A 27731-nucleotide genomic window follows, 5' to 3' on the forward strand; every position below is an offset into this window, starting at 1 on the left:
CCTCTTTATAATTAGCGTTTAGACGGCTCTAATAGTTGCGTTAAACACCCAACCACGGGGCGAAACAACATCTCGTGATTACTCTTGACCCCACGAGCACCCCCTATCCAAGTGATTTGATGACAGGATCAAATCTATACCGCCATTTGACCTTTGACCTCCCCAGCAGGCAGCATGGGAAGTCAGCTGATTACCCCGGGTCAGACTCGGAGCTCTGGATTAGGAGAGTATTGATCCCAGTGAAGATGTAGGCTCCAGAGGGAATGAGATCGAGAGAAAGAGCTCTGGCCGGCTGGAAATAATATCGACCAGCAGAAGAGGCCTAGACAGGCTCTCACGTAAAACCATAGCTCGGGACCTCAGAGCAGGCTGTGCACACACAGAGGAGGCTTCAGGGAAAGCTCCTTTCACAGGGGCCCGTTGGAGGAGGGAGAATGAGAGTGAAGACGGATTGAAGAAGACAAGCTCGGAGAAATGCTCGTTGCATTAGCCAGACGCGCAGAGGCCTCTGGTTCAGAGCTGACACACTTAAGGGACGAGTCAGCGGGGGCCATGTAAATCAAGCCGGAGTGAGGAAAGATATAGTCCGGACCCGGGGCCAAGCTAAGCAGACTTTAACATTACCCAGAGTCCATGTAAATAGCAGCGAGACCTGGCTGCGCTCCGTTTCACTTCCATGCAAAGTATGTGGTGAGGTTGAGGAGGAAGAGGGGGGGGGGGGGCACGGACAGATTGATGGTGATAGTGGTGGGGGGAAACTTGAAGAGCTGTGCCCCTGTTTCTCAGTAACTTAAAGGACCGCCTTGTCCTTTCCAACATGAAGCCCCTCCGCCTTTCAGCGCTCGCTGGGGGAGCGGCTGGGCGGCTGGTGTGATCCTCCGAGTTTCGGCGAGGGGGAAACAGACAGTAATGGCAGATGTACGAGCGAGCGGGGAGCATTTATTCAGCACAGAGAAAAAGAAACTGCCAGAAACCTGAAGGGACAGGGAATACACAACTGTCTTATGAATATAGTCGTGAAATAAAAATGGGGACATAGGTAAGAGAGAATGAGGAAACACACATGCACTGATTTATGGGGTTTTTTCACACACACACACACACACACACACACACACACACACACACACACACACACACACACACACACACACACACACACACACACACACACACACACACACACACCCCCCCCCCCCCCCCCCCTCAGCACCTCCCAGTGTTTTGACACGGCCCCGGGCCCCGGTGCTGCCGTGGCAGACACTGGGCATTGGACATTTAAGTCGGGGCGTAGGAGAAATTAGGCGGGGAGGCAAGGCAATGGGATGTTGACTTGAACTGGCCCCGGGGGCGGCGTGGAGTCTCTGTGCAGCTCGCTGGCTGCCTGACAGTTTGATGGAGCGAGTGGAGGCTTCCCCGCGGCCCGGGCCTCCGTCTCTAACACTGATGTAGCTCAGCGAGGAACAGATTGAGCCTCCAGGCATCGCTCTGTACTGCTGCTCCTCTCACTCCTCCACTCTCTCTCTCTCTTTAATCCTGTCAAGCCAACACACAGTAACATGTACACACACATGCATATACATACTATCACACACAACCTCATACTGTATGCACACATAAAGACAGTTAGACACACAGGACTAACAGCCCTCAGAGAGTTGGCATCCCTTCCCTCTGACAGTAATGTGATGAGCACTACAGATGCTGTTTACTGAGCTCTCTGAGGGGGGGGGGGAGAGGGAGAAGAAGAGGCAGAAGGAGGGAGAGGCAGGGGGCTGGCAGGCCACCGTAATGAAAAGAATCTGGCGGCGGCCCACTGTGTGCTGGTCATGAGAAGCATGTGCCGCCGGGGGGCTCTACTGCTAATTTCAGGGGGCAGCCAAGCGATTCACGCTCGACTTGTCATCGGGCCAGAGGGGGCATTCATACTGGGTGACAGCAATTGCGAGAGGGCAGGCAAGGGGGGGGGGGTGAAAAGAGAAAAGAGAGGGAGAAAGCTTCGGCACCCTTCCCCCGCCTCCTCGTACCTCCTGTCCCTCGTCTGAGATGATCAAACGTTAGAGTAGGAAGGGTAGAGACTCACAAATGAGAGTCCTGTGGCAACTGGAGGCACACCTCACCCCCGGACCCCCGCTGTCCAGACAGGAGGGGACACCTGCAGCTTCCTGGTTAACATGACAACGATAATCTGTTCATAAGCAGGTACAGGGTCCCGTGATTCACGAAAGTCAGACTGAAACACTGAAGGGTCATTGGAAATGTTTTCTCTCACTGATTGTGCCGTTGTGTTAAAAACATTCCTGTTTGCGATTATCTTGCAATATACGTATTTATATAAATAGTTATCACCGCAATAAACCGTATTTAATTTGGTCTTAATTTACATTATGTATTTTTACTTTTTGCACTACTTTGTATTTTGTATTTTTGTATTTTATTATATATGTTGCGTTGTTGGAGGAGCTCAGATCAGAAGAATTTCATTGCCATGTCTACACTGTCGCTTTGTGCATTGGACAATAAAGCTTTTGAATCTTGAATCTTTGAAAAAACAGGCGCTTTCATTTGAATAGCTTTCTATCAATGTGTATATCATTTTATAAGGGGAAAAGTCAAACAAATACACGAGGGCTCAGGAAGTACATGGTCATCCTCCAATCAGAAGGCTGCTGGTTCGATCCCCCGCCCCTCCAGTCAACATGTTGATGCGGTCTTGAGCAAAACACCCCCAAAGTGCTCCATTACATTACATGTCACTTGTTAGACGCTGTCCAGGGACACAACGACATGCTGACTGCAGCGGGGTTTGAACCTGTGACCTCCTGATCCCAACACCAACGCACTGCGCCACACGCCTCCAGATAGCCAACGATGTGTGAGTGTGTGCATGTTAGCTACTTTGAGCAGGTGGTACATCGAATGGCCTAATCGTGTGGAATCTGACTTTATGGAAAAGCTCCATATCTTTTCACCATGTACGACAACAAATCAAAGTACATCCTTTTCTGATTAGCAAGATTGCTTTCAATATTCGTATACTTTAAAATGTGTGCATAGACACGTCCGTAGAATGAAATATGGGATTGCTGATCAACTTATGGCCTTATATGATCATATGGCCCAGCCTCACCATGTCCTTGGTTTGCAGCCGCTGCCTCCGTCCCCACAGCAGTCTGTTAAAGGGCAAATCACTGACATCTTTAATCAGTGCCATCGACTGGCCTGAGGAGTGCGCACCTGGGGTTTATCTCTCCGTTCGGCGAGATAAAATGAGCACAAAGTCATTAAAAGAGTTGGGGATAAAACCCCCGCGTCAGCCCGACCCCTACATAGTGCATCCTCTGAAGAGACGGGGAGACAGCAGCTAGCGAGCAGTTGATGCTAACAGCTGGCAGTCTCCCCCTTAAAGACGAGCGGCTGGCTGCAGTCTGGCAGCCGGGAGAGGCAGGCGAGGCACGGGAGGGATGAAAGTGTGAGAGATGGAGCCGGTGATGAAAGGTGGGGGGCTGATGGTAGATGAGTGGATACGGGATGGGATGTGGGGGGCGGGGGAAACTTCTGTTCATTGCCTCTGACACAAGCAGTCACATGAGAGACAGAGGAGCTGATGGGAACCAGAGAAGGAGCGATGCAGGGAGAGAGGAGGCAGCCACATTGCAAATCTTCAGGCTGTGAATAATTTAGAGGCGCACTGGGGAGACGAGACGAGCGTAAACACAAAACACTGGCAGCGTTTGACCTCGAGCTGCAGCTACATCAGTGCACATCACAGAGAGAGAGCTCTATCCCGCTCCTCCTCTTCCTCTCTGCTGCTCTTCATCTGACTCCCTCTGTGTCAGGGAGGAAACAGCTGTACGCTATTCTTGTTCCGCCTCACATTCTATGAAACTCAACAGAATGGCTGACAGCTTCGTTTCACCAGGATCTCTCTTCAGTCTTTGCTCTGGGCACGGCGGGAGAGCAGTGTGCAAAACGGATGCTTCCGTATCCAGAGTGTATGTGGCCGTAAGGCGAGGGCTAAGGATGCTATCACATCATATGAGCAATAACAACATAGAATCTACAATACTTCATTTAAATGGTGTTTAACACATATTTAGCATTTAACGAACATTGGGTTCCAGCGATTTAAAAATTGCACTACTCCATATTGCGATTAAGATTACATTTCAATTACATACTATTGCATTTTAAGAGCTGTGATATTGACACTTTTTTCTGAGCACCAATGTATAGGATTCACAAACTGGTGCTCACAAAAAAGCTTATGTGGAATGGAAATAAAAAAGATGCATGTGTTTTTTAACTTCACACTAACTAGATAGATTCGTCAAAATACTATTTTAAATGTACTAAGCATGTAGAAATCCTTAAAGGGGACCTATCATGCAAAATGCACTTTTTGATGTCTTTTATACATCAACATGTGTCCCCGAACTCACGCAGCGTCAGAAAATAAAACCCTCTCTCTTTTCCTCCGTACCCACATCTCTAAAAACGGGGAACAACGGAGCTGATCCAGATTTGCGTCCGATATGACGTAACATCTGAAATGTGGACCCACGGGCCAATCAGAAACGTTGCTATCAGAAACAATGCCCGACTGTTTTGGACGTACTATGGTCGGTGTTTACGTTAGCGTCGCTAACACTCAGAGCTAACCTGTGCTGGAGAGCATGTGTGTGAAGAAGCAGGAAGTAAAAAGGAACTCACCTTGTGGTGTAACCGGCAAGAGAGAAAGCCTTTGAGCTCCATGCTGTTTCAGATCCTTGATAATCCATGATATGGCGTTTCATCACGGCAGCATTTAGTTTAGGCAGTAGCTGCCGGGTCCCGCATGAGCTCAGACCCCTCCTTTTTTAAAGCTTTATACCCAGAATCAGCACTTTTGAAACAGGAAGTGAAATAGAGGACATGAGGCATGGCTAGAATGCGTGATCTGTTTGGTATTTTGAGCAAAACACTTCATAGACATGTTTTTTATATATTTGTATATATCTGAAACCTGTGCTATTGCCTAAAAATAGCATGATAGGGGCACTTTAAATGTAATTAAAAAAGTAATGTTGATTTAACATTGGGTAACATTGAAGAAAATATTAAAATGAACATAAAAAGAAATATTTGTTGGACTAAAATGTATTTTATTTAACATATTGAAATCGTTGTAAGTAAACTAACAAAATAAATATTAGTTTGACAAAAAATAAATGTATTTATTTAACATATTGAAATAGTTTTGCGTAAACATTATTTATTATGTGCAAGAAAAGCACATATGTGTTCATGTAAATCTGCCAGTGTATGCACTTCATTCCTCCTATGAATCTAAAAGAGGTGTGATATTGACCACCAATAAACGGACCTCCGCTGTGAATAACTCCTAGCAGAATGCCCATGTCAACAGCGTGCGTCATAAAACATGATTCAGTGTAAGGGGGGGGGGCAGAAGTGCAGCAGCCAGTGGACAGCAGCAGTAAATAACAGCTGCCCTGTGATTAGGCACGGGCCGGGTTAAACAGAGCTCTTTCACACCGCCTTTGTCAAGGTGACATGAATCACTTCACCTGTCGAAGTGTGTGTGTGTGTTGAGGAAAGACCACTGGGCCTCTGCGGTGGGAGTGACAGTTGGGCGGACAGAGGGCGGTCTGATCAACCCAGGAGGGAGGGGCCATGTATTACTGTAATTAAGGGGCTGTGGGAGTACAGGAGAAGGGACTTTAAATTATATGTAAATGTGTATTTTTGTATTACTGCACATATTTCATTCCATTCTATTTCAATGTGCTTTATTTTATTATATGTATTTAATGTTATTACAGTGTGTTTTTCATTTTACTTGTATGTATGCCCAAGTCAGATTCGTCGTACAGTACGTGTCAACCTACCTGGTAATAACCCTGATTCTGAAATAGTATAACATAACAGACAACACATGAGTTGTTTCCCTCTCTGTTTTCTCACCCCTCCAACAAACAACACCCCCCCCCCCCCCCTCCCACTGGTTCCTGCCTTGGCTGATATTAATGGGACGTCCCTTGTTTGTAAATGTGCCAAGTTGTGTGCACCGCTGCGGGCTGTCTATTATAGCAGGCCTCTGGGGCAGCGCTTCCATATGGCGCCGCATATGGCACTTAGCAGCATCAATTAATGTTGTTATAATCCTGATTTTATGAGCTCGGGTTTCACTCCTTCTCCACTCCTCTCTTCTCCGCCCCCTTCTCACTCGTCGTTTCTCCCACTGTCGCCGATTCTTTGATTCTTCAAACCCCCGCTCTTCGAGTTCCTCAAACCTTCGAAAACCTGGCTTTGGAGCAGAAGACGCTGCGTGTTAAAGCGCCCTACCATCTCTCCTGAACACGGCTCAAAGCCCGTGAACGTGACTTTGTTCCCGGTGTACGGCAGAAGAAGGGGAACATCTCCTTTGAATCTTCAATCGGTGAAATAGAAAGTAACCAAAGATAATATCTGCAACCAAACAGCGCGTCAACAACACCTATTGTAGTTGTGGTCGCATTAGGCCGGCATCAGGGCCTGTTCTTTATGCGCAAAGCACCAGGCAGATGGATGTTAGAACAGAATCTGAGGCGGTCTTTTTTGTTCCCTGGTGCCTTTGGTGCTGGATCTGACAGGAAGGGAACAAGAGCGAAGCAAAAAGCCCCTCTTAAAAAGCTCCCAGCCACACCAGCCTTGTCAGCGGCGCCACAATTAGAGACGAGATCACTGGCGCTTCCCAGCGAGAAACATCTCACCACCACTCCTCCATGGAACTCTCTCGTTTGAGGAACGCACTCAAAGCCGGGTTTCAAAACGTTTCGCGCGGCTAATCACTCTCAGGATGAAAGGCCCCGGCGTGTTCGTTTGTCTCGGCGCGGGGAGCTTCCCTTGCCGTTTCTCTGCCTCTGATTCGGATTGTTTTTGTTCGTTTCCTTTTCCAGCAGGCAGGCAGGCGAGCTGGCAGGCAGCGCCGTTTGAAGGTGCAGTCAGACCCGAGAGCAGGCCTGATGCTTTGTAGTGATATTTCCAGCAGCACAATCTCATTACTTTTTGACGTGGGGGATGCGCGCAGGGGCGGATTGTCATTTCACGCTGTCAAAAGTTCCGTGAGGGAAACTGAGACGGGGAATGAGAACTTCAATGACCTGCATGCCTCTGGCTCATCAAGACTGAATATATTAAACCAAATAACACGGATAGAATCCAATGAACCGGAGCCTTTAGGATGCTTGTAAACTTAATGTCCAGTCCCCGGGGGTTTTGAACGGATCACTCCTTATCTGGACTCTTTGTAATTGGATCTATTTCACAGCCTCCTAAACCTGTCGCTATAAATGCCTCAAACCTAATTAACCTACATACAGCAGTGCATATAGCGTACATATGTAGCTCAGACAGCCAGGTCTTTGTGTCCTGAGGGGGAAGCGTCCTGAGGGCAGCATCCCACACCTCTCAAAGATGGACGTTTTCACATTTGCCGGCCCTTTAAAAACAGACCTGGGGGGGGGGGGGGGGGGGGGGGGGTTGCAAGAAGTTGATTTCACACGGACTTCTTTCCACACAGAGAAAACTTTGCTCTGTTTAAGAAACCAGGCACTGATTGAAGCGCCTGGTTACCATGCCAACCCCGGCCTGTTACTGGGGTGACTGTCCCAAAGTGCTTCCTGGGTAATTTTCGAGGTCACTGGTTTGTGCACGCCTATGTGCTGCAGATGGGCCCACCCTCATTCAGCGCCCAGCAGGAACTCTTTCATTAGAGCCAGTGAATGGCCTCATTCATCCCCTCCACCTCCATCGGTCACGCTGCGTCTCCACAGAGGGCCCGGGACAAACCTTTCTCTCTGTCCACTCCCTCGTCTTCCACGCACCACCAACTTAGTCATGCTGCACTTTTGTTCAGGAGCATGTGGTGGCTGAAGCTCCGGGCCTCCTCAATGGCTGCAAACTGCCTTTAAGTGGAACGTAACAGACTTCTGACATTGCTGTCTTTGTTTATCTTGAAGAATGTCAAAAAAAAAAGCAAACCACGTTCGTAGATCACGAAGACATTTGAGTTTTAGTGCATTTCACATGTGATCTATTAAAGTCTGGCAACACTAATCTAAGATATGCCATTAATAGAATAATAATTTATTTAATTGTTATTTTGAATGTGTAGTATTTATTACAGATCTTAAAAATGCCCTATTATGTTTTGGGGTTTTCTCTTTCCTGTAGATTTGTATGCATGTAAATGGTCTGCAAAGGCGAAATTCCCTGTGTGTGTAACACTCGCGCTTCTCTTGGCTAGCTCTCCAACACACTGTACGTGATAGACTAAGGGGCGGGACATCTCTAAGCGGTTGACCAATCACAAGAGAGCCTTCCAGCTAACCAATCAGAGCAGACATGGGCTCTGGTTTCAGACAGAGGGTGAAAAGAGGTGCTGCAGCACAGGCAGTACGAGAACAATAAAGAGCTTTTTGAACATTAAAGCATGAAGACAGTAGAGACACTACATACTGATATACACCTGGACATCAGCAGGAGAGGACTCTTTAAAGTAGAGACACTACATACTGATATACACCTGAACATCAGCAGGAGAGGACTCTTTAAAGTAGAGACACTACATATTGATATCACTGAACATCAGCAGGAGAGGACTCTTTAAAGTAGAGACACTACATACTGATATACACCTGAACATCAGCAGGAGAGGACTCTTTAAAGTAGAGACACTACATACTGATATACACCTGAACATCAGCAGGAGAGGACTCTTTAAAGTAGAGACACTACATACTGATATACACCTGAACATCAGCAGGAGAGGACTCTTTAAAGTAGAGACACTACATACTGATATACACCTGAACATCAGCAGGAGAGGACTCTTTAAAGTAGAGACACTACATACTGATATGTCGGTGCATTAGCTTCCTTTTGCATTTACTCCTATTTCTATCTGAGAGTTGCACGAAAGACTCCGAGGAGCCGTTCCAGCAGAGCCATGTTATCCCTTAAGTTTCTCCACTGAGTCTTTCCGGAAGCTGCAGTGCTTAGCTCGTGGCTCTTCTACTTCCCATCTTCTGTTGGCCCTCAAGTGAGTCTCCCGTCTGGCCTAGTGAGAAGTGACTAATTGTCTTGAGTTGTTAGTGTGCCTGGAAAGAGATCCACTTCCATCTGCGACAGGGTGCACCGTCATTTTTTTTCTCCCTCCCCCCCCCCCCTCTCCCTCTTCCTCCTTCTTGCTGCAGATTTGCCCCTTCTGCTTCTCAAGCTACTGAGCTGTAAAATTGAATGGACGGCAGGCAGGATAAAGAATGAGACCTGGCATCGTGGACGCACTAACCTTGAGGAGGGCCACTGCTGCTGGCTGCACCTAAAGAGATGGAGACAGAATGTCAGCCATATTGGACCGGGGAAGGTTCAAATGAGAAGGGAGGAAAGATGGTGCTGAAAAACAATAGCTTAGTAAAGCAGCACGAGACAAAACAGACAAATTAGATGATGGAAACAGAAACACGGGTAATCATTAGTGTCCTCTTTGTTCTTCCTGCCTCCACCTAAGAACACACCATGTAACACTTAGGATGTCAGACAAAATGTTCATATATAGTACAAACATTGCATTATAAAAGCGACCCCGAACACTATCCTTCGTAATGAAATCAACTCGTATGGAAACTCCTGGAACGAACCGAGCAATCAATTACTATGAATCACAAATACACTTGCTGCAGTTTAGATGTGAGCGAATGGAGCCTGAGTCCCTTCCAGATGATATTAGTGCTGTGAGCGGCGCTCTCTCCACGAGAGATTAAGCCGGTTGTACCCTCCCAGGCGGGCAGTGCTCCCCCTCCAGGGTCCGGCACTATCATTTGCAGGAAAATTACTTCAGTAATGAAGAATCCAGGCCCATAAATCCTTATGGCCTCACCTTCCTTCGCCGCCCAAGTCTCGCTGAACAGCTAGTAAAAATTCCCTTTAAAAAATTCATAGCGCAATTTTGCTCAAATCCCTCCCAGCAAGCACAATTATGGAACTTTCATCTCAATTGATTTATGTCCGGGGCCAGGAGAGGGGGGCTTGTGTTGGAAAAGGGGGGCGGGTTGTGAAACGGTGAAAAAAACAAGTGGTAAATCATTGTTTTTAAAAGGAAAGGCGTGCAGCCTTTTGTCACTTTCACTGCGTTTGTGTTGTAAACGGCAGGCAGTCGAGAGGTGCACGGATAAGGGGAGGAGGAAGAGAGAAGAGAATGTCTGAAAGCTCTGAAAGCAGGATTGAAATGGCAAAAAAGGAGGAGGAGGAGGAGGAGGGGTGGAGGGAGATGGGGGTGAAAGAAGCGGTATTCCACTTGATTAATAACACTAATCAAATTATACAGTGTTCCACTGTGCCCTGAAATCTGGGGCCATAATGTCCTCTAATGGCGAGGTTCATGGAGCTAAACTTCAGAGGGAAAACACGGCGCTGACTGCTGCATGCCTTAATGAAGGCAGTAAAACATCCATTTCCAGAAGCCATGAAATGAAAGGCGAGATTGTAGATGTGCACCCAGTGGCTCTCCAGCAGAAAAATTGAAGGCTGTTAACACAAAGACAGTGTCGGAGAGAGAGAGAGAGAGAGAGAGAGGGAGAGAGAGAGAGAGAGAGAGAGGGAGGGAGAGAGAGAGAGAGAGAGAGAGAGAGAGGGAGGGAGGGAGAGAGAGAGAGACAAGACCTTAAGAAGAGGAATGAGGAGAAAATAGTACAAGAGAAGAGATTTAAAGGGCAAGAACACCACGAGTGAGGTGATATAAAAAGAAAAGGGATGATGAAGTGAGGATAGAAAGACAGATTGGACGCCTTCAGTGCTTTATTTCCAAATAAGTTCTCTTTTGGCATGAAGACAATCTGTGTCTGTTGATTATGGATGAGCCAGGCTGCTTTACAATGTCTGTTATACTTAGTGCTGCTGACAGCAGCCACCATTCATCACGATGTAGTTGCTGATGCACCTAACCACAGCTTCCTCCCCCTCATCTATCTCAATACCTCTCCATTAGAGTATTCCTTATGTCCGTCCAGGCATGCGTTCTGTTGATCCATCTATCCATCCGTATTTCCATCGGCCCATCCAGTCGTGTGAGCATTCGGCTATCCCTTCGCTCTTCCAACCTGACATCCATACATTCATCTGTCTGGCCGTACACCTCTCTATCAATCCAGCCGATGTGGTGTAAGCACAACTCTGAAAGATCGGAAGCATACAACAATGCTGCCCTGACTGTAAATGTCAGTTTGGAGCTATGGGTAAGAGGTCAGCTAACATTATATGTGTGACATCGAAGTCCTGCAGTAACAACGTGTGCTTCACTAGAAATAACTGCAATTCCAGACACTTAAAATACACAAAGGCATTATGGTTTCCAATTAATCTACTAAATTGCAAGTGCTACAAACAATGACATCTTGAATAAAGCAAATGATGTATGTTGTCCTTGGGGTGCAGACATATCATCTGGAGAACAAGGGAGGAAAGAACAACAAAGCTGAGAAAACCCAACATGCTGTTGTTATTATTATATCATAATTACAGTTGTGCTTATCATGCAAGCGGCCTCAATCAGGATGAAATACAGTTCCATTCGATGCAGCTTCCTGTTTTGACTGGCTCCAGTTTGGGAACGGCACACTTGGCTGGCGTGCCAAAAACTCAATCAGGCGCAATTACATAGCCATCAGATAGAAATGTAATTGATTTGAAAGCTGACATGAGATATAACTACATTACAGTGGAGGCACAATGGGGAGGCTCCTGGGGGACGGGGCCTACGGGGAGCTCATTACCGCCAAGCTTTGAATTATTGAGTGCTAAGGCAGTGACACTGAGGAATAGAGGCGGATGATTGGCTGTTACAACTCAGCAAATGTTTATCTCAACTTACGGCAACCTGAGACATCTGAAGGGATGATATGACCGTGCATAAATATTGCAACGGGAGAAGTTGTAATGGTTCATAATTGAAAGCGTTCAGACCAAGATAGCGTCTGTGGGCTCACTCACGTCACGCTATCTAAGTTTCCATAGCAACAATAACAATACTTTGTCCTCGGGTCACGTATTTAACACTTTGGTTAGCATTTGGTTTGTGAAAGCATCACATGTCACACCTCATGCTACACAATGAAAGCTCTGTATCCAAGCAGGGTACTTTCCTAAATCTACTTTCACTTAAGTTAAATGAGTGTTCATCTGTAGTTGACCTACTTGTCTTTTGTGATCATTCACTGCTTTCATGTTTGAAGACACAGTGTTTCCACTCTTTAACGTCATGATCCTATTTTCTTACTTTATCTGTTTCCTGTTTTACTTTGAAAGGTAACAGTTTCAGGTAATCCAGACTACAATAATAATACAGGGTAATACAGGGCAAGGCAAAATATCGCCGTGTCTGTCCGTGACGTCATTGGACCCAAACATACTTTTCCCACATTGACTTACATCACTGACAGGAAGTAAAAACAGACATGACACAGGGAGAGAAAACAAACCCCCATGAAGTGTGCCGGACGTTGAAGTAAATTGTCATAGTGGCCAAACGGTGGTACTACAACCACCGTGTCTGTCCGTGACGTCATTGGACGCAAACATACTTTTTCCCCATTGACTTACATTGGGCAAATCAGCAGATATCTTTTTGGGGATGAGTCAACTTCCCAGTATGTTTTCATAGCCCTTATTTAAATCATTGGGGTCTAAAAGGTGTTAAATGTGCTAATAACGGAACCCAGAGTTCATTCGACTGAGCCGAGAGCGACTGAGACGCTGTGGATTGGAGGCGGTGCTTAGAGTAAGCGTAAGCGCCCAGATTCGGGTACTTTTGCAAGATAATTTTGGCTTCATGCTACTCTGAGCAACTTTCATAGGACTTAATTCGCCCCGTCTCAGACGCTGTATCCAGTTCTCTTTAGACATCCATGGAGAACACCTTTCAGAAAAGACGAACCAAAGACTAGGGTCATGACATTCCTCCTGAAGACACAAATAGCTTAAATGAGGTGGTATGTTCCACCATCTTCCTGACCCTGACAACCAGCCTGCGTCTTCCCTGAAGTGCTGACTGTTGAGAGGATAAAGATGTAAGCCACTGCAGAGCGGCCTCGACGTCCCCCAGGAAACCAGTGCCTTCCTCTGGGAGAGCGATGCCCCCTCAGGCTCATGCCACTGATCTCACTCCGTCTCTTTCTCTCTTTCTATCACTGTTCTCTCCCTCCTCACACGGCCCTCCTGTGAGCTTTCACACAAAAATGAGAACTCAATTAATTCAGGCGAAATGAGGACGCGAAAGGAGGAGGAGGAGGAGGAGGAGGAGGAGGAGGAGGAGGAGGAGGAGGAGGAGGAGGAGGCCTGGGGAGCCCGGAGAGACAGAGAACAAGCAGGAGGGGGGGGGGGCGCACAACGCTGCCTGTCGATGTGCGGCCTGGAAACGGCAAACAAGAGCACGGGGTGACTGTGCATGAGCATTAAGTCTTTAGCCGAGTTAATTCTCTCTGCAGTTTCAACATGGCTGATGAACGAACGCTCTTCATCACAGAGCTATGGGTTGTTCTGAGTGAATAGACGGGTCAGAGGGAGGTAGACAAAGAGCAAGGCCTGATAGAGATGAGCAGATATGATTAAAGACCATCAGTCTTGGGACCGTATCACAAGTTGACCTTTTGAGAGACCTCTAAGCACTGTACTGTGTTATTAAGCAAACAAAAGACAGACATCCCTGTAGTCTCTTGGCAGGTAAACAAATCCACTCACACTTTAAACATGACATAGTCACTATCACACCAGCAATTATACAGATGCATCAAAGTAGATTTTTAAATTATAAATACTAGTAGAATTACAATACAACTATAATACAATTGATTTCAACACATGACTCAAATCGCAGGCAAGGCCGGTAGCTCAATATCCATGTTCCTGTAGATGTACATTTACAGTCCTTACAATAACCAACATAGCATGGGGCAGGTACACACTCTGGTGTCGACACGGCTGCATGTATGTCAGTTTATGAATGTGACCTGTGACCTTTGACATTGTGAACAAGACCTCATGCGAGACAACCATCATCAATCTTGAGTGCGCCCTGCTAATGCTATATGAGGTGCTACAAGCCAGGTCACTCACACACACACACACACACACACACACACACACACACACACACACACACACACACACACACACACACACACACACACACACACACACACACACACACACACACACACACACACACACACACACACACACACACACACACACACACACACACACACACACACACACACACACACACACACACACACACACACACACACACACACACACACACACACACACACACACACACACACACACACAGCAGTGTTTCCAGCAGCTACATATGCTAAGCAGGCTAAAACAACTAATTGCCACGGCAACCACTTTCTTCATCTGGTTTGTAGCTTAAAGTAAACAACGGTTTTCTGCGTGTGACAAGTAGAAAACAAGTAAGAACGAACGACCCATGTTTACCGGAAGACTACTTGTAAGCTGTGAGATGTTATCTCCGGTGCGATGGTGTTGTAAAAGTAACCACTTCCCCATGACAGAGTGTAAATCTCACAGTATTCTGGGATATGTTTATGTTCAACATTAACGGCCGCGCATATATTACAATCTTTCACCATGCCCAGCTCTGAGACACGGCTAGTAAAATAGGCGAGTCAGATATCTCTGCATTTTCCTATGATAAATACTTTACATGTAAGGAGCCGGGGGGGATTGTGACAAATGTGCTTCCAAGAAACTCAGTCTGCCACTAGTACTTAGAGTGATTGAAGAGCCTGTAAACAGAAGCAGGAGACTGGCTCGACGCTCTCTGGGAGGCGGAGAGAGTCGAAGGGAAGGAAGAAGCTGGGGCGCTGAAGTTCATGAATTAAACAGCGAGAGCATGGAACTTTTAAAATTACCCTGCGCCTGCTCTTGGCCCGCTGTCTGAACTGTAACCGCAGAGTAAAAGCACAAGACTGGTGAGCGAGCTGCATCAAGCCAGTCATAAGACACCCTAGGTCAATGGCTGATAGTGTTCCTCGCATTAGCGCAAATTAAAATTGAATTTATCGCTACCAATTTCATAATAAAAAGCCATACGATGACACTTTCCTTTATTTCTGCTCTCCATCGTCTCCTCCGCAAAGCCCCGAGGAGAATGCATTCTCCTTTGTCCACGGTGTTCATAAAAGCACATTTCTGCAGGCGAATGAGCGTTTGTCCCATCTTTAAACCACAGATCCTCTCCGTCCATATCTACGTCCAATCGAACTGTGAAGACTACACGAAGTCTGTGCATGCGGCATGTCCAATTAGACGCAAGATAAGCACGTTAATGATTTAAGCACACCATTTAGCACTTTAAAGCATGTTGTGTCTTCCTCACACATCAGCTGACATCAAGACTTTTGATTTTGATTTTTTTGATTTGATATACTTTATTAATCCCCGTGGGGAAATTGTTTCTCTGCATTTGACCCATCCTAGTGTTAGGAGCAGTGGGCTGCCATTTTGAACGGCGCCCAGGGAGCAGTGTGGGGAACGGTGCCTTGCTCAGGGACACCTCGGTAGCACTTGGTCTTGCCGGGACTTGAACTGGTGACCTTCCCGTTGCCAAGCCAAGTCCCAATCGACTTCGCCACCACCGCCCCCCAAGACTGAGGATATTACACTGCAACACAACCGACGTTAGAGTTCGAGGATCTAGTGAACAAAGGCATGGAGCTTTCACGGCAAGGCAAGCGACTAGTAATGACCATTATCTGGTGGAACATAACCAAGCAAAGTCCTGACTGCAAAGACAGTGACAACAAAGCCACAAGATGTATTTCACAAGTCGTTTCGCTGTCTCGATCTCAACTTTCTGGTGAGTGTTTCATCTTTGTTGACACACTGTCAATTTCGATAGAAATCTAACAGGAAGAAGGAGAGGCAGTGACAACTCACACTCTGCAGCGACAGCAGTTTCGGTGGTGGTGAGCCGTTGTGAAAATGTGAGAAAGACCGCAACCTATGTTCCTATTGTGCAAGTATGCAGAACCACAAAGGGCGCAGCGAGCTGCTACGAGAGCAGGTTATCTATATATGGGGTTACGCCACAACCCAAGCTGAAGCTGAGTCCTGTGAAACATCCGTTCAGTCGCACATAAGATACCACTTGATGAACGAGACGAGGACAAATAATGAAGGCAGATGCTTCCGCAGAGGGCACGAGGGGATCATTACATGCTTTAATGAGAATAACAACGTTGCAAGTTATATCTTATGGCCTTAAAAGTCACCAACGTGCTAGGGGCGATGAAAGCTGTTCTGGTGCCAGGACTCTAAAGCCAAAGAGAGAGAAGGAACCCGCGACACAATAGACTTGTACATCATGTGTCTGACAATAAAGCGCTTAGATACACACTTGAATCCCCTGACACCTGCACCACATCTCCTCTGACCCGAACACGAAACCGGGACACGAAACACTACGCAACCATTTGGTTTTGTTTGTCCTCCCGGGGCCGCCTTGGCTCCGGGAAACCTGACACTGGCATTCGCTCTAATCCCCCGGAGAATGAGATGCCGGGCCGGCGGCGTACGGATGAAGCGCCAGGTGATTGCATATCTGCGACGGACCGCCGTAGACGAACTCCAGACGAGATCCTGGTGACATCGGCCAATGCGACGGCCCTTCTCCTGTTCGCCTCAAGGGTAGGCCCCCGGTATCAACTTACATCGAGCCATTTACCTCCGCATAACAAGAGCTGCATCAACTGATTCAATTGAGAAGAATTGCACACGGTTCATTGGCTTTTGGCCGGCGACCGTGGAGTGGATGACAGCGCCGGAGAGTATCAGTTGACCCAGACTAATTATTCATAAGGCCTTGTTGTGATGGCTGCTGCTCTGGTAAGGTCAGACAGGAGCAGCTGAGGGGAAAACAAAAACATTTCCTGCTAAAACGGAGTTGACACCGCCGGGTATCGGCAGGAAACCAGGAAAGTAGTAAGCTCTCGTTTTGCGCGTTGTAAGTGCATATCACAGTGACAGCTATACATTCCCAGATGGAGGTCGATGCAACGGAGGATATGATATGAAAGGGGCACTCGTGCATGGCTGAGAGGAGAATGGTTCCTGCTTAAATAATACACTTGGTGTCCTCGCAACAGGCAGGCATCGACTTGAAATTTGTAATTACAGTAATTGAGATTTAGACAAATGGGACTCCATGGTGAAAATACAGGTTGCGTTTCCCACGGGGAGTCGACTAAAAGCATCCGGCGACACAGCTTTCATTTACCGTCTCTTGTATCGAGATCATTTAAAAGTCCAGATGTCAGTAAAATATTCCGAAACATACTATTTAGAGAAGTCTTTGACTGATGCCTACACTTATGAGGCAAAACGTAACCTAAAAGCTCAGACAACTGCTTTTCACCTCCATTTAAAATCAGAACGACGAGTGCACACACACACGGCCCACTTACGAGCACGCACAATAGTGTGGCAATTAGTGGCTGGAGAGGAAGAATGCTGGATCGGCTACAGTTGTTGAATGTTAATTACAGCGTTTTACGGCGTTGAGGAGATAACGAGTTAGCGCCTGGCGACAGCGGCGACACGTCCTTTAACGAGAGCCGTGGAAATGTATGAAACTTGAGATCAGGGACAGTGAGGCGTTGCTGGCTTGTCAGACGCTCTCCTGCTCACCCTCCCTCTGTCCTAATGAAGGCAGACAGCGGTTTCTTTCTCTCCTCCACTCGTTCCAGCGCTGTACTTTTTATTGATCATGGAGGAAAGGTAAGAAAGCAGCGGATTTGGATTCTGTCCCTGTCCTTTGGCTTTCCGCTTCTGTTACTGGCAGGCAAATATAGCCCCGAACACATGTGGACACATTAGGGCCAAAGATAAACATGAGGTCGTATTACAGATAAGTCCCCGTCTGGGGCGGGAAACCAGACGAATGTGTGATACCATTCGTTCCTGTCTTTCTGCATAGCGAGGGATCAAGAGCTCGGTGAAATCCCAGGGGTTAATAATGGTCATGTTGTGAAGCCTGGTTGGGATTTCAGGTTCATGGAATCATTGATAGGGCTCAGCTCTAATGCCTACGAGGATCCATACTGCATGATTTAGACAAATCCTGGGACATTCTTCAAAGATTCCCCCGCTGACACTGGCAAGACTTTTCGAAAAAAGGAATCTGAGAATTTCTCCGAGTCTACCCAGCCTCGGCTCACCAGAATCCCCCAGGCTGTATCAACAGCCTAAATGGGTTTTATAGAATATTACATCAGTTACACTGGGGGAAACGTGGGCCTCAGTGGATACATTAGGCCTAATAAACACACAGAAGGAGCCTTGGAAAATGACTCTGAAACTTTGAGCAAGAATGTACAGTCTAGCATGGGATTCTTGACGTTGGAGCTCATGTCTAGACTTGGACTTGGCAAGAAAACAGCACTAAGCCCAGCTCTTATCAAATGATTTATATCCGCGTAAAAGTATTTTTGAATATGCGGCCATATCACAAACAGGGCTGCAGTTTGTGTGAATGTAAATGAACTCGTAATCTCCACGGGAAAGCTGCTGACGCGCCTTCTGAAGAGAGCAAGAGAAGAGCTTTTAAAACCAGCTGAAGACGAGGCGCCGCGGATGGTGTTCAGATGTCAATAAAAACAGGTGTTAACCAGCTTAGCTAAGATGTTAAGAGCTTGGATAATCCTAGCCTGGATCTAAGAGGGATCCGGCTCTGGAATACTAATGCTGAGGATGCCCAGTTAAACCGCACAGAGTTGATTAGGAGGTTATGTTTGAGTGGTGCTGCCGCTACAGGCTGCCAAAGCCCAATCGGCAAGCTGCTGGCAATTACACCAAGGGAACACTGAAGGATCTTAACGTATAGACGGGAGCGTCCTTAGTTGTGAGGGAGAAACAAAACGTATTTTAATAGCATGACACAACTTAAGTGACATTTCATTTGATATGGATTCTATACATTCATCGTTTAGCCACTTATCACTTATGAATATCGACTGCAGTTCTGTCTCAACACGTCTTCAAACGGCTTTAATCAGAAAGCTATACAGCCTTGATTTCATAGGTCTGCCACTCTGTCTCTGTATGTGTGAATCATCACGAAGCTGCCGGCACTCACACCTGTGCATCCAGTCTCATTAAGCTGGATATAACTGCAACAATTATGCCACCTGTGCGCAATGTCTCGTTTGTTTTATACGCTTTAAACACATTTCAGTTTATACTTCACAGGGTCCTTATGAGTCGTGTGTCTTCTGGGTTGCTACGGCTGGGGTTCCTAAACTGACGCAACTCCAGGGGCCTCTTTTATAAACGGTGCGTACGCTCAAAAGATGGCGTACGCCAGTTTCTACGCAATGTGAGCGATTTCTAAAAAACAAACTTGACGGGAAAACGTGCGGTCCTCCACGCACACTCTGACCCATCCGTACGCGGTACGCACAACAACGGGAGGGACGAGAAACCGCGACACCGTTGGCAGAAGGAAGAATGTGTGGAAATAATAGCATGAATAAAATGTTCATTTATCACATATGAAGAATTAAAGCCAGCTTGAGACTCAGAAACACAACGTGGAGAAATAAATAAATACGGAAATGTTATTGATCACCGCTCGATGACGTTCTCTTGTTAAGAAACGTTTTCTCATAAATGATGCGGGAGAGAAGGACAGAATACTTTAAACTGACGCCGTTTTGCATTTCTATCGGTTGTAGATACGAGCATGGTTTTATATACCATCACGTTTAATCGTGTTTTATGCCGTTCTTCCAGACTTGATAAGTCGCTCGTAAAACACAGGAAGCGAAGAACACCAGATGTGGTCAATTGTACAGCTGATATAACACAACACATTAGTTGTACTTCCTTCATGGTGGATTATGGATATATAGTTGCTGATCGACAGCTGGGACACAAACCACAAAATACACATAATTCAGATCCAGTCGTCATGACTACACTCCGGAGGGATTGTCTCCCCGGTGCAGACACACTGCCTGATGAAGGCTATGTGTATTTATTTTGTCAATAACCTTTTTCGGACCACATATTTATTTATGTTGGTGACGATCCGACCTCCGTGCTGCTCCTCTGGTTCAGACGGCATCCACCGAACAATGTGATGTATCTAAATAATAATAATAATATATTAATTTTATATAGCGCTTTTCTGAACCCAAAGACGCTTTACATTTGTGGTGGGGACGAAAACCAAGGGGTTCAAAAAGCTGGTTGGTCTCCACCTCCCCAAAAGAACCAGAATCTGACTCGGTGCGAGACGTCTTTTGTAGCCGTTCTGTCGTCCTTTCCTGCGATCTTCTTCACGCAGTCAGTCGAAAGCAGTCTTTTATGAATCGGAAAATGTCTGTACGTATATTTATTTGCGTTGTCCCACGTACGCAACCTTCCCGCGTGAATCCTACGCACGGCTTTATGAATGAGGCCCAAACAATATGTGTAATGTGTATCTGTAAAGCGCTTTGAGCACTGGAAAAGCGCTTTAATAAATGCAAGGAATTATTATTATTATTAAGCAGGAGCTGCTTGTGTAAGAGGATGAAGCTTGGTTTAAGAAATCGTATCTTTACTTCGAGAAACCCTAGTCTAATTATCTCAGATTAGCACACGTGTTTAAAGTCTGTATCGACTCAAATGTTCTATTGTTTTAAGAGGTGTGTCTTTTGCAGTATGTAGATTATATTTGTGTCGAAATAGTATGACGAAAACATACTCTTATGCGTCATATAATACATGGATCTGTGAGATTTGGAGAGAGTTACAAGCCAGTACTGTGCTTCACTTAAATCTGCTTTTGACAACAACAAGCCTGTGTTGAAAAGTTTTCCTAAAGTGCTACATAATTTCAAAGAGCTCTAAACACGACGCCGCAGCTCGAGAAACTGTCTTTGTTATACTGTAAGACACTGAGGGGCAGACAGATACTTCAAAGTACTGAACGTGCTTATTTTCTGCTCAACTTATCACCAAACAAACAGATAGCACCTAAAGCCAATGTACAATCACAAAAGAGCAACCTCACTAGAAAGGATGCCTTAAGAAGAACACATGGCTTCACCGTGCACACGCACCCACAGAGCGTGAACCCGGTGTCTGCCTGAACCCGCTCCTCGGCAAAGAGATAACACCTCTATTTCCACAAAATATAAATTAATGAATGCAACACTCATCTGTTTCACTTAATCAGCTTTGAATGTAACACCTCGCCCGCGCCATACTTCCATACGCTCCCGAACACGCCGCCCTGTAATCAAGTCAGCATCTGGCGTCAGGGTGGCTTGTCGTTCGGGGCGTTCTCATTTGTAAACACCACCTGCCAGTCGTGACTGCACTCCACTCACCGGGTGACATTAGTGCAAGCGTGAAATGCGGTTGTGCGCGGAGCACGGAGCGCATGTGAGCCGGCCCACCTGGAGAGCAGCGGAAAGAATCGACGGTCGCCGAAGTCGGAGGGAGTTGTCAGGCATTAGACAGCGGCGGCAACACGGTGCTGCAAGACCGACTGTGGAGGATCGCGTTGATCTCCTCGTGGCAGGTGGAATTAGTACTTATGCTAAGCTTGTGCTATTCAATCAATCAATCACTTGTTGTTTATTTGAGCCGATATCACACATTACACCGTTGTTTTAGGGGCTTTTCGATGTGAAAGCATACCACACCCATAGGCCATAGGACCCTCGCAGCAGACAGAAGGAGAATACCAAAGAAACCTCGCGGACGGACGGAACATGTTGTTCATATGTCCAGCCCCTAGTTTTGCTGATATCGGCTTAGTTTGTCGGGGGACATCTTCCTTCTTCCTTCTCTCTGTCTATACCCGTGTACTCTCATGTTCCGATTAACCCAGCTTCCCCACATGTCTTTCTTTTTGGTGTCTATATACGCCGGGATCCGGAGACATGGATGATCCTGCGGTCCTGTGTCCTGGGTGGCGAGCCCTGGATCGGTCGTGGCTGTGCCAGGGTTTCCGCTAGGATTTTTTCTCGCCGGTCAAATGTCCGGGCAGAATTCATTTTACCGGACTAATTTGAAACTTACCGGTCATATTTCAATAATAATAATAGTTGTGTAGCAGAGTTTCCGTTAGCATGTAATTACCGGACTATGAGCGGATATGCTGATGTTTAAAACTCAGTTCACGGGCTCATTTTTATATTGCTTCAGTTTATAATCGTAACAGATCGAAAAATTCAGATTAATTTTTCAATAAATGATTCCACAAACAACAAACAACATAATTATTACATTCAAACAAACTACTTGTAGTAGATAACGTACATTATTCAGAAGTTTACATCAACTTTGAATAATAACACGGGAGAAACGGAGCCTCTCTTTTCCCCTCTCCCTCCCTCTCTCTCCTGACAGCACGTCAGTTTCTCATGCAGCTCCTGCAGCTCGCTAAACAGAGGGCGGGGCTTCAGGTGATCATGCAGAGCTGGGTGTCTCGGTCAGACTCAGCAGCTGATCTGATCTCTCTCTCGCGTCCGGTTACACTTCACTCGCGTTCATGTCCATATCGATCAGATCCAGCTCTCCTGATCGGCCTTTATAGAGAGCACCGATCAAACTATTAAGAGTGAATATCGGCCGATAATGACCGGCGGCCGATCGATCGGAGCCTCCCTAATTATTACCAGACATTTTGACCGTCAGGTTTTGAATTTACCGGTTTTTTATAAATTTTACCAGCTAAAAACCGGTAATTACCGGCTAACGGAAACCCTGGGCTGTGGTCCTGGATCATCGGTCCTGGATGGATATCCTCGTGGATTCATCTTCCTATTACACACACATGCATTTCCAAACATCTGGACTACCTATGTTGCAAATGTATTATCTTTTCAATTTACACACGGCATCTATTGCACGTCTGTCCGTCCTGGGAGAGGGATCCCTCCTCTGCTGCTCTCCCTGAGGTTTCTCCCATGTTCCCTTTAAACTGTGGGTTTTCTCGGGAAGTTTTTCCTTGTGCGATGTGAGGGTCTAAGGACAGAGGGTCTAAGGACAGAGGGTCTAAGGACAGAGGGTCTGAGGACAGAGGGTCTGAGGATAGAGGGTCTGAGGACAGAGGGTGTCGTATTGTCATACTGATATTCTGTACACACTGTGAAGACCACTGAGACAAGTGTAACATTTGTGATATTGGGCTATATAAATAAACATTGATTGATTGATTTGTTGTGTGCGTGTTCAAAATGATAATTGACAGTCCCAAAAGAAGAAATCATCATATTGTAAACGTATCTTATGAAAAATGGATGTCAACACTCTTCCATGTGTCGTCAGACAGGACCACAACTTGCGCTGTGAAAGACACAACACGCTGTGGGAAGGATGCCAGCTGAGGGAGCAGCATTCAGAGAATACATGACCGCATACAGATAAAGAGGAAGGTGTTAGATAAAAGGTAGGAGACCCCGACAGTCCACGCCGATAGCGGCAGGTCTACAGTATGCGTCGGTTCGAGGTTAGCCAGAGCCAGCCTTAAGAACAAGCTTTATCACAGAGGGAAAACCTGCTTCCACCAAATATACATTGTTGTTTCCGAACCCTGTATACGTCTCCATGGTGATGACATACAATTATGGAGCAGTTTACGAGCTTATAACATGTACAAAAACACTAGTTCTGTATCGTTGAGGAATAAAGAACGTTACGCCTTTTAATTGCAGGTTACTGTACGATGGAAGGAGCTCCACGGAGCTGTGCCTCAGCTGTAAATCACTCACATTCAGCTTTTGATGCAAAGCCTTAAATCCAAGAAAATCAATCATAAGCCGATTGATGCCCGTCGGTCAGGTTTGGTTAATAGCACGTCTTTTACATGATCACACAATAATGCAATCAGATTCCCACTGACAGACTATGGAGGCTGTAATTACATTTGTTTTCATAGATATTCACGGCGAAAGTAAAGTAACGTGTGCAAAGCACTCATGGAAGACCAGACACCTTGCCTTCTGATGAATGTCAACAAAGCAGTTAGCAGGGAGGAAATGAGAAAAAGAGGGAGAGGAGAGGAGAGGGGAGAGGGGAGAGGGTGGAGAACACACAATTATAAAAGCTTCATTTCTTCAGAGAACCATAACGCCTCGTCCCAGAAGGGCAGCTGAGCACAAATCAATTTCTTTCAGTCGATTACAAGCACTGAGGTTCTAACCTTCATTTGCGAGTCTCATACTCCGACAGTTATGTAGAACACATACCAATTAAACAATTCTGCTGGAATAAGAGGGCCGTGAACTGACGCGATTATGGAGGCTGGGCCCCCGGGGAGGTCGGGGTATCGGCTCAGGAGCAGAGGAAGACGAGGGGAGCAGGGGGAAGACGGAGGAAAAGAGATGGAACAAAGTCATTTATTAAGTCGAACACTCTGTGAAATGTTCCCGTGGTAATAAGGCGCGGAGATTGCGTTAATATCAGGGAAGAAAAGGTCACTCGATATCTGCACCGCCCGCCGGGGTCGCGCCGACGGAGCAGCTCCAACACATCTGATAATGCTCTCGGCGCGTCGCTCGGCTCCAGAGGTCGAGAGCAGGGGAGCTTGGGAAAAAGATGCCATGTGTGGAAATTGCACTGATGTGCCGCCGCGCTCTGACACGACCCTCACTGCCGGCGTTGTGCGTGCAGACAGCTGTGTGGCGGCTGAGTGGAATGAGCATGATGACACCCAGTCAAAGATGATCTGTATAGCCGCGCGGCGCATTATGCTTTCCAGTAACTTTCGATTGTGCAATCATTCATCAGTGGATACACGCGGAAGGCGGTCGGCTCGCTCTCTTTCTTCCCGATTGTCAATATCTGTTTGCACACGGGCGCTCGGGAGGAAGCGCATTAGAGGCACTCTCCATCCTTCTATTGTCACAAGCCAAATCTGACGGCCTTTAAAGAGCCCGGATGCTTCTCTGCAGAGGTGTGCAGATCGACACATTGTCATGCACTGCCGAGGCACCTTAACCACCGCCCTCCCCGCCACGAGATTTATGGTAATTGATAGCATGTGATAGGATGCAGCCCATAAACCCCTGTGAGGTATGTGTTTCTATGGTAACCCTTCCCTCTCTTCGCTAGCCCTATGCGCCTTGGTGTTTGACTTTTCTGTCCTGCATTGTCGACGCCGTCTATCTGGATGCCGGCGGGAGGAAGGAGATGCAGATTTGTGGCAAAGCAGAAACACAGATGTTTCTTCATTGCCTTTTAATCTTCTATTCCCTCAGCGCCTGGCAGCAAAAAACAAAACACACTCCCCCTTTAGAATTGTAATTGGACGAGATGAATAATAAACACAACGAAAACAGACCTATGTTTATAAGGAGCGTTTGAACACTTTGGAACGATCATTCTTTATGGCTATTATTAGCACGGAGACAAAAGCAAGAGCTGTTTGCTCAGGGAATAATAAAGCACCGAGACCTATCAGCGTCAGTGACAGAACAATAATGCTTTACTCATTAGGGCTCAGCAGTTCAAAGTCGAGCACTGGTTTGTACAACCAGGGTCTACGCAGGGATCCTGAAGTCAGACCTTTTAAGACCTCATCGCCACTTGGAGTTCTAACCGGTTACCTTGGCGACACACTTCACCTCACATTCACTATACACAGTATTGATTGTCCTTCCTCCTTATCGTCCAACCATTTGGACGCAGACTTGAATTTCCCCATAACGATGTTGCTTAGCAACCGGCGTAAACGGACCGTCGCGCGCTATCGAGCAGTGAGCGAGCGACGTCCTGTTCAGATGACGTCAAACCCAACGGGATGCCATCAATAAACTCCACAGAATCACACTACACACCTACGCCATGACTACAGTCAGGCACACTGTAGAACACAACCTCTCTGGACCATTTATATACTTATTGAAGACGAGCTACAAAATGTAATACCTTGGAAAATGCCGTTTTTTAATAGCCTTAATTTTCGCTAAATTGATTTATCAACTTTTAATACTTTTTAAGACCCCGCGGACCCCCTGCAACACACCAGCCATCGGAGAATAGACTAGCATTCATTGTTGGAAGAAGTACACAGATTTGATTCTTAAGAAAAAGACAGCAGTACTGAACTCTGACAGAGTACTGACAGATATATTGTGTTTTTAGGTTTTAGTGCATGTAAATGGTCTGTGTTCCCCGCCTGAAACATTTACTTCCTGAACATAGTGACATCAGTACGTAACTCTCGCTGTTCTATTAGCTAGCACTCCAACACATTGCACCGGATAGGGTAAGGGGCGGGACATCTCTAAGCGGTTGACCAATCACAACAGAGGGCCCCTTTAAGTAAAAGGCATACAAATATACTTAAAGTACAAAAAACGAAATATACTTGTTATGGCCCATTTCAGAATACAATACATATGCACTGGATTGTGATTATTTACGCATGAATGTGTCTATCACAGCTAAATTAAGGATTATATATAATGCTGCTTTAGATATTTACCTATAATAGTCAAAGTATTTTAATAATTGATTTATATTTTGAATTAGCTCATAATCGTAATCTGGAAAAACAATGTTGGGTAATGTCGTGGAAACAACTTATATTGGCTTCTAAAATGTTGAGTGGAGTACTCAGGTAAAGTACAAATACCTCAACCGTAGTAAAATACTTGAGTACATGTACTTTATGACTCCTTTATGATCCCCTTTCTCTTATTGTCTGGCGCCCACATGTATACCTCAATAACACCGCCGTCCAATCAGCTCGCAGTTCATTGCTTGTAAATGTAAGATAATGATTTCATTACGCGCAGCCTGGCCTCATGTCATATGGCGAACACTCCCCCCCCCCCCCTAGCCAAACATCAACCTCCACATCAGGAGGGCGCCGTGTGTCTGTTGACAGCACTGCGATAAATGCGGATGTTTCGACACCGTGAGACATCAGAACAAGCGGCTATTTGCATAACAAAACCTGTCCTTCCTTTTCCCCGGAGAGCGATATTACAGGCTATCAAAATGTGCCAAACATTTACTTTGATCACTCCATCAGATGGCTCCCTGGGTTTAATGGCAGCAATCTGAGAGTGCTCAGGCCATAATGTCGGGGGGGGGAAATACGAAGAAGGGATGAATAGAAATCTCTTAAAAAAGTTCATAAATAATGCACCTTGCGAGAGTTGTTGCCTATTTAACTATGCATGCCTCTTCCTGGTTTCCCTGCTGGTGGAGACACACACACAGCATGCATTGTGGGTCAACATGACAGCGCAGGGGGACAACCTGGGGCTCCATCAATCCTCTCAGCCTCCCTCCCACGTGAAGCAACACCCCCCCTCCCCTCCCTATTGCACATCTCCAGCCACAGGATGACTGCTCCATCTACTGTATGTTCTGGCTGTGCTGAAAGACACCATGACAAAAGGGGACGTCTAGCGAATGGCCGAGAGCTTGCTAGAATAGTGGAGAAGATTTGAGGAAAACAAAGTGCAGGGTAATTATCCAATTAATGTGCAATTAAGCCCATGTGGCCTAATGGTGTGTGTTGGATTTGGTAATAGCTCCACCAGACTGAGGGGGCTATTACACTCACTGAGCAGCAGCCACGCTGACACGCTGTCCAACTCAATGTGACAGCTGTCTATAGTATACGTCAATTAGACAAATACATGTATATATTGTAT

The 27731-nt window shown here is 46.3% G+C and overlaps 1 protein-coding gene across 1 annotated transcript in view; it reads right to left on the bottom strand.

The window, feature by feature from the left end:
- Positions 1–27731, bottom strand: part of fbrsl1 (fibrosin-like 1) — a 430120-nt gene that overhangs the window by 123115 nt on the left and 279274 nt on the right. Inside the window, exon 5 of the mRNA XM_034091346.2 lies at positions 9332–9361. Within this exon, the coding sequence (XP_033947237.1) occupies positions 9332–9361 (30 nt within the window). The remainder of the gene's footprint in view (positions 1–9331; positions 9362–27731) is intronic.

The sequence above is a fragment of the Pseudochaenichthys georgianus genome, chromosome 9 (assembly GCF_902827115.2).
Source record: "Pseudochaenichthys georgianus chromosome 9, fPseGeo1.2, whole genome shotgun sequence".
In the NCBI taxonomy this organism is placed as follows: Eukaryota; Metazoa; Chordata; class Actinopteri; order Perciformes; family Channichthyidae; genus Pseudochaenichthys; species Pseudochaenichthys georgianus.